At 60.5% G+C, this 12222-nt stretch overlaps 1 protein-coding gene across 1 annotated transcript in view; it reads right to left on the reverse strand.

The window, feature by feature from the left end:
• Positions 1-5563: 5563 nt before the first annotated feature.
• Positions 5564-12222, reverse strand: part of LOC143171648 (scavenger receptor cysteine-rich type 1 protein M130-like) — a 94717-nt gene continuing 88058 nt past the window's right edge. The window contains 11 exon segments of the mRNA XM_076360689.1: positions 5564-5820; positions 6073-6225; positions 6441-6524; positions 6954-7049; positions 7809-7946; positions 8235-8270; positions 8732-9046; positions 9131-9193; positions 9676-9990; positions 10645-10959; positions 11046-11372. Of these exon segments, the coding sequence (XP_076216804.1) occupies positions 5564-5820; positions 6073-6225; positions 6441-6524; positions 6954-7049; positions 7809-7946; positions 8235-8270; positions 8732-9046; positions 9131-9193; positions 9676-9990; positions 10645-10959; positions 11046-11372 (2099 nt within the window).

The raw sequence follows: 12222 nt of genomic DNA on the forward strand, positions 1-12222 counted from the left end.
AGAGAGATTTCTTTGTATTGCTGGAGTTGACTAGCCAATTCATCCACTGTTTGTTCCTCTCCATCTTTCCAGGTCATCACTGCCAATGAGTTGGCATATGACGATGGTGCGCTTCTTATAAACTTCTGCCACATGGGTCGTGTGCACCTGACCTCATCTGGATCTTTGGATAGCTGTCCATTGTTCATGTCACCAGAAATCACCTCCAGCACAGCTAATTCCCTCAGGTACTGGATACCCTTCTCCATGGTGGCCCACTTGCCTGGGCGATATAAGACATTTTCCTTGAAGGGATACCTTTCCTTCACACTTGTCAAGAGTCGCCTCCAGAGGCTGAGGACTCGTGTCCCTTTTCCAATCGCCAATGCCCCCTTCCCTCGAAAGGGATCCCAGCTGCTTGGCTTCTTTACCCTCTAATTCCAGGCTACTGGCCCCATTATCCCAGCATCGGAGCAGCCAGGTGAAAATATGTTCGCCTGGACAATGGCTGAAATCTTTTCTTATATCTCGCAGCTCACTCAGGGAGAGGGATTGGGTGGTTACTTCCTCGTTTATGAGTTCTTCCTCTTCTTCCTCCCCGAGCAGTGGCCGGCCCTCCTCCTCCTGTTCTTGTGATGGCCCTTCTCCAGGGTAGTCTGCCTTGTCCACTTCTTCCTCTGGCTCCCTTTTAGAAGAAGCGTATTCCTCCCTTACTAAACGAGCCGACTTCCGCTTCCAAGATCTCTTCTTCTGTACAGGGGCAACTGATACTGGCACAGGTTGGCTCTTTGGTTCAGCCGCAGGGCGTATCGCCAGGGTCGGAGTGGCCGCAGGGCCTGTTGCCGGGTTGGAGTGGCCACAGGGCCCATCGCTGGGGTCAGAGTGGCAGCAGGGCCTGTCGTTTTATTGTCAGATCCAGAGACTTTCTCTCCCCCTTGAGGGTACTGAAAAATGTTGAACAGGGCTCGGTAGGCACAGGCCAGGCCCCAGCACGTTGCAGTGATCTGTGTCTCTCTGGAGTTGCCAGGGTGACAGCATACTTCTTCCAACTATTCTACTAACTTTTCAGGATTCTGCACTTGCTCAGGGGTGAAGTTCCAAAACACTGGGGGTGCCCACTGGCCTAGGTACTTGCCCATCCTATCCCACACACCCTGCCACTCATAACTGTCCAGCCTTGGGGCAGATCTCTGGATGATATTCTTAAATTGCTTATTAAGTTTAGACAAAACCGAAACAATATTCCCAAGAAATACCAATAGAAGTATCTTAACTACCCAAGGATGTTCAAGATACTGAAAAGTTACTGTAATGAAGGAAGAAACGTCATAGAAGAACGTAGCGACGCAGCCATTCTGTATTTCCTCCGTTAAAAATCTCTCAGAGGAAGGACTGTAATTGCTAATTGTCTCCACGAAGTGGTACACCAAGTACAGTAATGGCTTCAGCACGAAGCTCAAATACCAGATTAAGCTCAAGGTCAGTGTTTTAATAACAAACCTCCCAGGCAAAACATCACTAATCACCACAGACCACAGCAAACTGCAAAACCCAACACCAATCTCTAACACGTACAGCAAAAAAAAGAGCATGATGCGGATTAGACAAACCAATATCGAGAACAGAAGAAGCAACATTGTGACCCGCAACTGTTAACAGATATAAATTCCTTAATGCGCTCCAGTTAATCTGTTATTATCTCAAACCCTTTGAGCCCCACGTTGGGCGCCAAAAAGAACTGCGTGGTTTAACCTCAGTCGGCAACTGAGCACCACACAGCTGCTCGCTCACTCCCCCGCCCCCCCCCGCAGTGGGATGGGGGAGAGAATTGGAAGAGTAGAAGTGAGAAAACTCGTGGGTTGAGATAAAAACAGTTTAATAATTGAAATAAAATAATAAAAATATAATAATAATAATAATAATAATAATATACACAGCAAGTGATGCACAGCGCAATTGCTCACCACCCGCCGACCGATGCCCAGCCAGTCCCTGAGCAGCGGCCCCCCCGGCCAGCTTTCCCCCAGTTTAGGTACTGAGCAAGACATCACATGGTATGGAATAGCCCCTTGGCCAGTTTGGGTCAGCTGTCCTGGCTGTGGCCCCTCCCAGCTTCTTGTGCACCTCCAGCCTTCTCAGTCCGCAGAGCATGGGAAGCTGAAAAGTCCTTGACTAGTGTAAGCACTACTTAGCAACAACTGAAACATCGGTGCGTTATCAACATTGTTCTCATCCTAAATCCAAAGCACAGCACTGTACCAGCTACTAGGAAGGAAATTAACTCTATCCCTGCCAAAACCAGGACACCTAGGCACACAGGGGACAACAGGGCTGTGCTTCTCATAGACACGTCATGGGAGGAGAGTGTTCCTGCTGCTGGCAGGTGCCAAAGGGGTGTAGGTCAGTGGAAGAGGAACCACTTTGCACGTGGGAGGTCCTGGCTTCCATCTCCAGGGCTGCTTTTGCTTTTACTCCCTGGCCTCAAGTGGGTGAGTGCTGGAGCTGGGGCACTGCTCCTCTCCAGGTGCTGTGGGCCTGCCTTGACCTCCCAGGGCCTGGCTGAGGAGTGAGGAGGGCTGTGTGCACTACCTCTGCTGAGCCCCCTCCTGGAGGAGAGGCAGGCAGCTGTGCTGGACCTGAGCTCAGGTCACTACCCTGCACCACAGATCCACCCCACACACCAACCAGGGGCCCTGCTTGGAGGCTAGGGGTGGCCCTCAGGGAGGGGATAGACATCAGCAGCAGACTGGGTGCTGGCAATCCTTCCTGGCTGCACTGAGAGAGGTGGTGTGAGGGTGCTGGTCCAGCCCAGGTGCCCTTTGGGACCAGGGCCACACTGCCCTGGTGGCTCTCCAGGGGTAAGGCTGTGAGATTGTCCTGTCTCCAGGTGGAGATCCCATACCACGCGGGAAGTACCTGTCTATGCCAACGGGTAGGGATGTCCGAGCTGGAGGAGCGACATTCCTTACCCTGACCCTGCCTCCCGGTCCTTTTCCCTCTGCCATCACCACTGGCTTGAGCAGAGCCGCAGCTCAGGGAACCCGGAGCTGCTGAGGTCAGGCACAGCTCTGCAGAGGTGGAACTGGTGGGGCCGGCACCCACCTCTTGTTCCTGGGGGGGTTGGTGGCTCTGTCCACCCCATGTCAGTGGGAACAGGGAAGCACAGGCCTGTCCACAGCCGTGCAGAGGTGGGGAGGGCAAGGAGATGGTGCCTCGGCTGCTCCTCTGACAAAAACCTCTGCAACCAAAACGGGGTGTGAGACCCAATGTTTCACTGCAGGGTGCCCAGCCCCTGGGAACAGTGAGCCCAGATTCAGAGAAATAAGGTATAAAAGTGAAGCAAAGAAGAAGGGGGGTTGTGGGGATATCTTCTGAACACAGGACGGTGGGCGCCAGTATGGACACTGACCTGCAGATTCAAGCCACCCCAGGCAGGGACAGGGGAGAAAAGCCCAGTGTCTGTCCCATGCCACCTCCCCACCAGCTCTGCCCTCCCGCAGGTGTAGTATTTCTCCCTTACTCTGGCACCTGGCAGAGGTTTGCCTCCTCCTCCTCCTCAGGGAAATGAGAGCCAGGCCCTGGGTGTGGGTGAGGGGGCAGCACACCTGAGCAGGAAGAGCCCGTTTCAAGGCATTTGGGGCCTGACCAGTCTGGCCCTGCAGGCTGGGTTCATTCTCTGCAGCAGTGTGGGATCATCTGTGCCCCAGATCTGTGCAGGCTCCTGCAGCTCCTGAGGACCTACATGAGGGGCCTGACGGTGAGACCCCAACCCTCTGCACTGCTGCCCCACGCTGGGAAAGGCCATGGGAGAGAGTAGCCTTCCTAGGGTGAGACCCCCAAGGTGATGGGTGACGCACATGGGCACTGCAAACACAGCCTCCATCCCCTGGGAAACTCCCACCGGGGCAGGCTCCAGCCCTGCATGTCCACAGGGAGAGGTGGGCCCAGAGCTGGGGAGGGAGGGGCTGGCTCCGGGGCCAGGGGCTGCCAGCAGGAAACCTCTAGGGACCAGGGCAAAGGAGTGTGTGAGCCTGGGCTCCCCCCAGACCCCCACAGGGTCACCCCAGGGGTGGAGGAGCTCCCAGCAGGGAACGGGCCAACGCTGTCATGGCAGAGGCTGTTGGTGACGGCTGCCTCCTCCCCTCTTCTGCTCTAGGGCCAGATCCTGCTCTTTGCAGTGACCTGCGGCTGCTCCTCGTGGGGAGCCCTGCCATGGACACCCAACGCACCTTCCAGCCTGCAGCAGAGAAGCCCACCGGGGAGGAGCTGGAGGGCTGTGGAGACCCAACAGCAGGAGCAGGGAGGGCAGTTTAGGCTCCAGGTTCCTGCCCAAGTGTCAAACCCTTCTCCCCACACAGCTCCTGTGTGAAAGGTTTCTCTGCCCATGGGAGCTGGGGCAGGTGAACGCCCCAGCTGAGGGAGAGGGACCCTGGCTCAACTCCCAGCAGTGCCTGCATTAGGGGAGGGACACAAAATACCCTCTGCCATGGAAATGTGCCCACGTTAGCACCCTCCCAGGCAGGCCCTTCTCCAGGCCAGGGGCTGGATGGCGGCTATGGGTTCCAGTCCACGTCTCACAGGGATCCCTTCTCCCTCCCCCTGGCCTCTCCCTCATCTGCCTCCCACAACGCTGAGGGAAAGGTGCCCCCACCAACCCCCCCCACTCCCATCCCCCCTGCACCTGCACACAGGTACTGCCCCGACACAAACCGACACTGTCACCCCTGGCAAGGCAGCAGGAGGGCAGGGGTGGAGGTAGGAGCGCAGCAGGAGGAGGGGTTCCCAGGGCTGCCATGGGGCCTTAATGCCCCTGCCCAGGAAGGAAGGCAGCTCTGGGGCTGTGATAGAAGTTCTCGGGGTCTGCAAGGACCCCCAAGGCAGCAGGAACAGCCCATGGAGACTGGAGTCCTGGCAGAGTCATTGAAGGGGCAATCCCAGGCCCGTGTTCCCCAGCAAGTGGCTCTGTACCCTGTGCCGAGGCAGTGGGGAGGACAGCTGCCTCCTAACCGCTGTGGGAGATGAGCCGTGGGCCGTGATCCCCCCTGTGGCTGGCTGGGGTGTTCAAGGCACCACGGCCACCTTAGGGCTCACTTCTGTGGGGCCAACCCCAACACAGCTCTATTGTGGCCTCTACGCTGTTGGACCAGCATGGCCCAGGAAGGGCCTGGGGGAAAGAGCAACTGGGGAACCCCGAGGTGAGGAGATGGGTGCTCCTGCTGGGGTGCATCACGGGACCTTGCAGAGAGCCATTTTTGTTGGAAACTTTTGCTGGCAGGATGGAAATATCAGCAGGAATATTCCCCTGGAACCATGGGCTCTCACAGCCCCACAGCCTGACCCTGAGCCTGCTGTCCCGAGATGTGCCCATTCCCCTCCACCATGTCTTTGTGCTCTGCTCCCCCCGATCAGCCTCAGGGAGACACCCCGACACCTGGGCAGGCAAGCACCAGCTCTGGCTCAAACCCCCAAAGACTTTTATTAAGAACAAATACGGAGGCACAGCGTAAAAACAGCATAATACAAATAGAGGACATGCCCAGCTGTTTCTGCTGCCCGTGGGAAAAGGGAGACGGTTCCCTGGTGCTCACGGCTCTCCCAGCTGCACAGTCCTCTCCTCCCTCCCGGCTGCACCCAGCTGCACGGCAGGGACGGGCTCTCCTGCTCTGGGCATCAGGGACTGTTGTGCACTGTCCGCTGGTATCGCAACCTTTGTGTCCTCAGGGCGATGCGCCAGAGACACCTCTTCAGCATCGTCATAGCCCATGCTCTCTGGGGACAGGGACCAGGCATCTCCCTCAGCTCCAGGGGCCCCAGCACTTCTCTGGGAGCGCAGGTTTGCCCCTGCAAGCAGCAAGGCAGGCCATTGCACGTTTGCCCCATGGGGTGCCTCTCCTGCTCTGTAGATCTCCAGCCTCCCGTCTCCTCACTAGTCCTGAGATGTTCAGGTCTCTCTCCCACCCCCTGGTCCCCCCAAGGAAAAATTCCCAGGGCAGGTTCCCCCATCCCAGGAGGTTGGGCTCTCAGTACAGCAGCGATTCATCCAGCACCAGGGATGGCACCCCAGGAACCGGTAGCGCTATCTTTCCCTCTCACCTCCGGGAGCATCCCTGGGCCCTGCTCCCTCCTCTGGCGCCCTGGGCATTTCCCAGTCTCCCTGCCCAGGGGAAGGATCCTCCCCAGGGTCAGAAACCTCCCTGGCATCATCATAGCCATCTGCTGGGTCTCCTCCGAGCAGGACAGGGACGTCTGAAAGGAGAGGGGAGCTGGTGAGAGTGAGAAGATGCATCCCGCAGAGCAGAGGATGGGAGGATGCGCAGGGACATGGGGCTCAGACACTGGTGTTGGCAGCACCACAGGAGACACCCAGTGTGCTCCCCAGCTCTGACGGTGACACTCAGTGACACCGCTGTCCATCACATGTCTGCAGGGACAGGACATCAACCCCTTCCTGCCCCTGTTACCTGGTGCTGAACGTGGACCATCCTCCTCCTCGCTGTCCCTGGGGTAGGGCTGCAGCTTGGTCAGGGACCCCTCTGAATCGGAGCCTGGAGAGAGGCACAGTGGGTGTTACGGGAGTGCGCTCTGCTCCCCTGGCTTGTGGTCAGTGCTGCTGGGGATGGGGGACCCACAGAGCCAGGGCTGAGTGGGGAGGAGGGCTCAGGACTCACCCTGCTCCCCTGGGATCAACCCTGTCTCAAAGGGCCTCCCAGAGATGCCTGGGGACAGCCCCTTCCCTCACCCCTCAGGTGTCACATAGGGGTGCAGGGACAGGCAGAGAGGGGCTGTCCCCGGCTGGGATGGGCAGAGCTGGTGGGGAGGAAGCTTCTCTCCCAGGCCCAGGACCTGGCTGCTCTCCCCACAGAACCCACAGACCCCAACTCCATGGGCCAGGGGGTTGCAGTGGGTCAGCCCCGGGTGAGGGCCAGGGGAAAGAGTTCTGCACATGTGCCCCCCCATGAGGGACCCACACCCACCTGACTGACTGAACCTTGCCTGCTTCTCCCACGCTGGGCTGTAACCGATCTCCTCATACACGGCCTCAGAGAAGGGCTCCCAAGCGCGCTCGGAGCCTGCGGATAGAGGCAGGGCTGGCTCAGGGACAGGCAAAGAGGGGACAGAATCCTGCTCTGTTCCCCCAGCCCTGTTCCCCTGGGCCAGCCCAGGGCTGTCCCCACAACACAGACCCGCTGCGCTGTTCGGTCACCGCTGCCACTTCCTCAGTGAGGGCAATGTCTCCATGGAGATGAGCTGGGGCAGTGACACCCTTGCACCGTCCCTTCAGAGACAGACATTCTGCCCCTCTGGCCCCGGGTCAGGTCCCTGGTGCTGAGCTTGGAGCAGCTCCCGCTTTTCCTCTCCCCCTGGAGCTTCCCCCTCTCTGCCCCATGGATCCAGAGCATGGCACGTGCCCTGCCATGGGGAGGTCAGGGTTGGGCAGAGGAACAGCCTGGGGGTCTGAAACCACGAGTATGGACCCTGCTGCCCCACGTTCTTCCTGGCATCTCCCCTGACCCAGAGCCCACTCCAGCACTGCCCAGAGTGCTGCCAGTGGCAGGTCCTCAGCTGTTTCCCCTCTGCTCCCATCTGTCCCAGCCCAGCTCAGCCATTTGTTTCCTTGCCTCATCCCTAAATCCTCCCTATGTCCTGACTCTCTCTACCCCTTGCTGCTGGTGGCCCATGGTCAGGCAATCAATGGGGCAGCACATGGGAATGCAGGCAGCACACACTCTTGTCCCCCCAGCTCTGCCTGTACCACTCACTGACACCCCACAGCACCCCTGGCCTTGCCAGGAGGCATCTTCCCCTGGGACCATGGGGGACAGACCCACCTCTGCGCCCAGCCCTGGCGCTTCGCACTTGCCCGGCCAGGAGGGCCAGGAGCAGGCAGAGAAGGGCTCCCAGGATGATGCAGATGATGACGGGCAATGAGACCTTTTCACTGCTGGTCGGACGGCCCCGAGTGGGATCTGCATGGGCAGGAACACAGAAAGGGCAGCACCAGACCTGGGAGAGGTGTGGGGCCAGGACACCCCAGTCCTGACCCCCATTACACCGGGGGTAAGGGGCCCCAGGGGGTGAGTGATGGGGAAGCTCCCACCCTACTGAGTAAATGACAGCCCTATCCAACCCCCTCCACCGCTACCCCGGTGCCTCCTCTCGGGAGCTTCACACCCCGACAAGAAGGCCCTTCCCTCCAGCTGCGGGTCACAGCCTGACCTCAAGAAGACCCAGCGCAGCCAGGGAGGACAGGTTACCTGTTCGGGGCGTTGGTGCTGCCGTCCTGGGTGCAGCTGCAGAGGAAGAGAAGGAGACTGGGCTGAGAGGGTGGGTGTGCAGGTACCAGGGAGCCTCCTCTCTGACATGCCGTGTGTGTGTGTGTGTGTGTGTTTATATGTGTGTGAATGCATGCGTGTGCTTTTAGACATCCCTGACACATCCCACACAAATTGCCCCTCCTGCAGGGCTGCTCAGGGTGGCCGGAACAGAGCCCAGGGCCCTGCTCTGGGACACGGGTAGGATAGCACAAGCACGCTGGAAGATGCCCCTGGGGCCTGCAGAGCCCTGCTGGGTAGAAGACGGAGGACATCCAGCCCCACAGAAGCAGCTGCCCACTTGGGAACAGGCTCCCATGTTCTGCAGGGACAGCCTTGCTCTCAGGAGCTCTGGAACCATGATGGGACCCAGCAAGGAAAAACGCCTTCCGTGGCTGCTTGCCAATACCCCCGTGAGGAGTCCCAGCCCTGCCACTCACCTGAGCAGTTCACGGCAGCATCCTCCTTGTGCCGGCAGGCACCGCTGTCCCCAGGACGAGCCCAGCAGTCCTGCAGAGATGGCTCTGTCCCCCGGCACTCCACCTGCTCCAGCCAGATGGGACCCGTCCCCTCCCCAAATGCAGCCTTCTCCAGGACAGACACTGCAGGGCCACAGCCCAGCTGCCTGCATGCCACCTCGGCATCCTGCATGTCCCAGGAGTCATCGCACACCGTCCCCCAGGAGCCGCGGTGCCAGACCTCCACTCTGCCCAAGCACCCATTCTCGCCTCCAACGGCACGAATCTTCTCCCTGTCTGGAGAAGGCAGAGACCTTCCAGGGCACCGGGACAGCAGGCAGAGCCCTGCCAGGTGAGAGGGGCATGCAGAGGAGCAGCTACCTGTGCAGCTTGTGGAGTTTGGGCACACAGTCCCCAGGGCTGGGGGCGTTTCTGACCATCTCCCTGCAGAAGGAAAAGCTGGCGTGAAGGGGCTGCTGCAGGGGAGTCATGCAGCAGAGGGTGGGGTACAGCTCTGCTCACACCTCCCCGTGCTGCCTCGCTCACGGCAGCAGCTGAACCCTGGTCATTCAGGGGACACACACAGCAATGTGGGGGACCCTGACTGCTCAGCCCCAAAGGGACCCTGGTTCACAGAAAAGCAGGAGGGTGTCCATGGAGGGGACGCTCCTCGGAGCGCTGGCTGGTCTCTCCTGAGACCTTGCCTGGAGACACCTCTGCCTCCCCCGGGCACTGCTGGGAGCCCGGCTGGCAACTGCTGGTGAATGTGTGGGGCTCTGAGAGCTGAAGTCCCATTTGTGCCACCAGAAGCAGCAGGGTCTGGCACGTAAGGTCAAAGCCCCTGTGGGCCTTGTCTCTGTACTTGACTGTGCCCAGCAGGGAGCAGGAGCTGGGGGGATGCTGGAGCCCGGGTAGCTCAGAATTACCATTGCAGGTGATGTGGGTCTCATCTTGCAGGTCATCGCACGACTGTGGGTCCCAGGGAGCGGAGGGACACTGCCAGAAGGAGCTGTTTCTCTCCCCACACTCCACACGATCCAGCCAGGCGGGGCCAGACACCCTACCATAGGGCAGGCGTGTTTCCAGGAACCCTCCATCCCCGCAGCCCAGCTCCTTGCATGCCAGCGACACTGTTTCGGGAGTCATTAAGTTGGAGCAAACACTCCCCCACGTCCCGTTATAGAAAACCTGCAGGCGCCCGGAGCAGCCATCGCTGTTCTCCAGCCTCAGGTCCACGAACTCTGGGAGGAAAGTGGCCAAAGGGGAACATGCTGGTCTGGGGCTGTGGGAGCAGGGACACCCCTGCACCCCCCAGGCCCTCAGCCAGGCAAAGGCACGTCCAGCAAGTCCCCCTTGCACACATGGACAGAGAAGAGTCCCGGATGGACAGACAACCCTGCCCTCCCCGCTCACCCTCAGGGACAGCTGAGCTCACCGGGGAACCCTGGTGGGACTGAGGAGACCCATGCATTGGCACCCCCGGGACGGGCTTGGGCAGGGGCTGAGAGGCAGCCAGGGACAGCCTCGGCCGTGGCCATCTCTCCCCTCATCCCAGCCTCCCCAGGCACTGGGGCCTGGGGCTATGGGAGCAGAGAAGCCTCTTCACCCCCCAGGCCCTCAGCCAGGCAGAGGCAGGGCCAGCAAATCACCCTTTTGCCAGGGGGCAGAGAGAAGTCCCAGACGGACAGACACCCATGCCCTCCCCACTAACCCTTGGGGACAGCTCAGCTTACAAGGGACCTCTAGTGGGACTGAGGGGGTTTGTGCATGTGTGTCCCCAGGACAGGCTCAGGCAGAGGCTCAGAGGCAGCCAGGGACAGCCTCGGTCGTTGCCGCCTGTCCCCTCGTCCCAGCCTCCCTGGGCACTGGATCCCACCACAGCTCCCGGCACAGACCTGAGCAGACGACTCCTGCGTCCTCTTTGTGCCCACAGTCATGCTGCCCCCAGGACCCTGCTGGGCAGTCCCAGAGAGCAGCTTCGGCCCCAGAGCAGTTCACGGCATCCAGCCAGATCTGCCCAGAGCCTTCCCCGAACTGAGCAGAGCCAACCGCCTTCACCGCCCCTCCGCAGCCCAGCTGGTGGCAAACAACAGTGGCATCGGGCAGGTCCCAGCTGTCATCGCAGATGGTCCCCCAGCTGCCCTGGTAGTAGATCTCCACTCTCCCAGCGCAGCGCCCAGGCCCGTTCACCAGCCGGACCTGCCGGCTCCCTGCAGTGGGAAGAAACCCCAGCTGTCATTAGGGGCGGTGCCCACCCAGCCCAGAGCCTGGGGGGGGCCTGTGCAGTGCCACTTACCCCGGCAAACGACCCCCACGTCCTCTGCAATCCCTGCTGCCAGCATGCTCTTGGGCAGGGAGGTGTTGCAGAGGGTCAGGTTGGCCTCGTGCCCTGCACACCTGACCCCTCGCAGCCCCACAGGACCTGTCCCTCTCTGAGGCTTCGGGGGGTTGTAAGCTGTCTCTGCCTCTCCGCACCGCAGCTGCCGGCACACCACGCTGGCCTCCCGCATGTCCCAGTGGTCATCCAGGACCCTGCCCCATGTCCCGTGCTGGAAGATCTCTACTCGTCCGTCGCACCGACTCCCTCCAAGCACCAGCCGCAAGGACGCGGAGCCAGCTGGGCCTGGGGAGAGCAGCCATGCCCCAGCCCTTGGTGGCACCAGGGAGGCAAGCAGCCTGCGGCACGTCTCCAGGCTCTGGCACCCTTTCAGGGCCTTGAAGCTCTGCCTGCCTGTCCCCAGCCCTCTGCGGGAGCTCCTGGGCCAGGGCTCCATGGGGCTGGTTGCCCAGTCCCTGAGCCTTCCTGAGCCAGACGCCAGCTTTGCTGTTGGCGGGCCAGAGACACACAGCACGTCCCTGCCAATGCAGTTGGGGCAGCTTCCGCAGGAGGCAGCAATGGCCAGCAGTGGCCTGGGGATGGGCAGCACCAGGACAGGCTTTGCCCAGCCTCAGCACTGGCACTGGCACTGCTGAGACACCAGGCACAGCCCACACATCTCTGCCCATCTACGTCCCTGGGAATGGGGGACTGGGAGCCTGTGTCCCTGGCAGGGAGCAGAGCGAGGGGGGCCTCTCTGAGCAAACAGGATGAGTTTGGGGCTTGCGCTGACCAGAAGGCAGGGCAAAGCCCAGCCCCGCTCTGCAGCTCACCCCCCTGGTCTGCCGCTGCTGCCGGGGGCACCCAGGCAGCCCCTGTGATGGTGAGTTCAGGCTCTGAGGGTATCTCTCTGTGGCTGGAACAGGGCTGTCTGCAGCCAGGGGGTTGGCGATGATCCCCGCAGCGCTGCCCCGGGCCCATCCCACAGTGGGAGTTCAAAGGAGCCCAGGCCTAGTAGTGGCCCCGGAGCCTGAGCTGCTGACCCGGGGGGCAGAGACGACTGCTCCTGTTCAGTCCTCAGCTCTCCCACAGCAGAGCAGTTGGTCCGAGCAGGCAAAGCCCTCCAGATCGCTTCTGGTGAAGCCAGGGTTTCTCC

The sequence above is a fragment of the Aptenodytes patagonicus genome, chromosome 29 (assembly GCF_965638725.1).
Source record: "Aptenodytes patagonicus chromosome 29, bAptPat1.pri.cur, whole genome shotgun sequence".
In the NCBI taxonomy this organism is placed as follows: domain Eukaryota; kingdom Metazoa; phylum Chordata; class Aves; order Sphenisciformes; family Spheniscidae; genus Aptenodytes; species Aptenodytes patagonicus.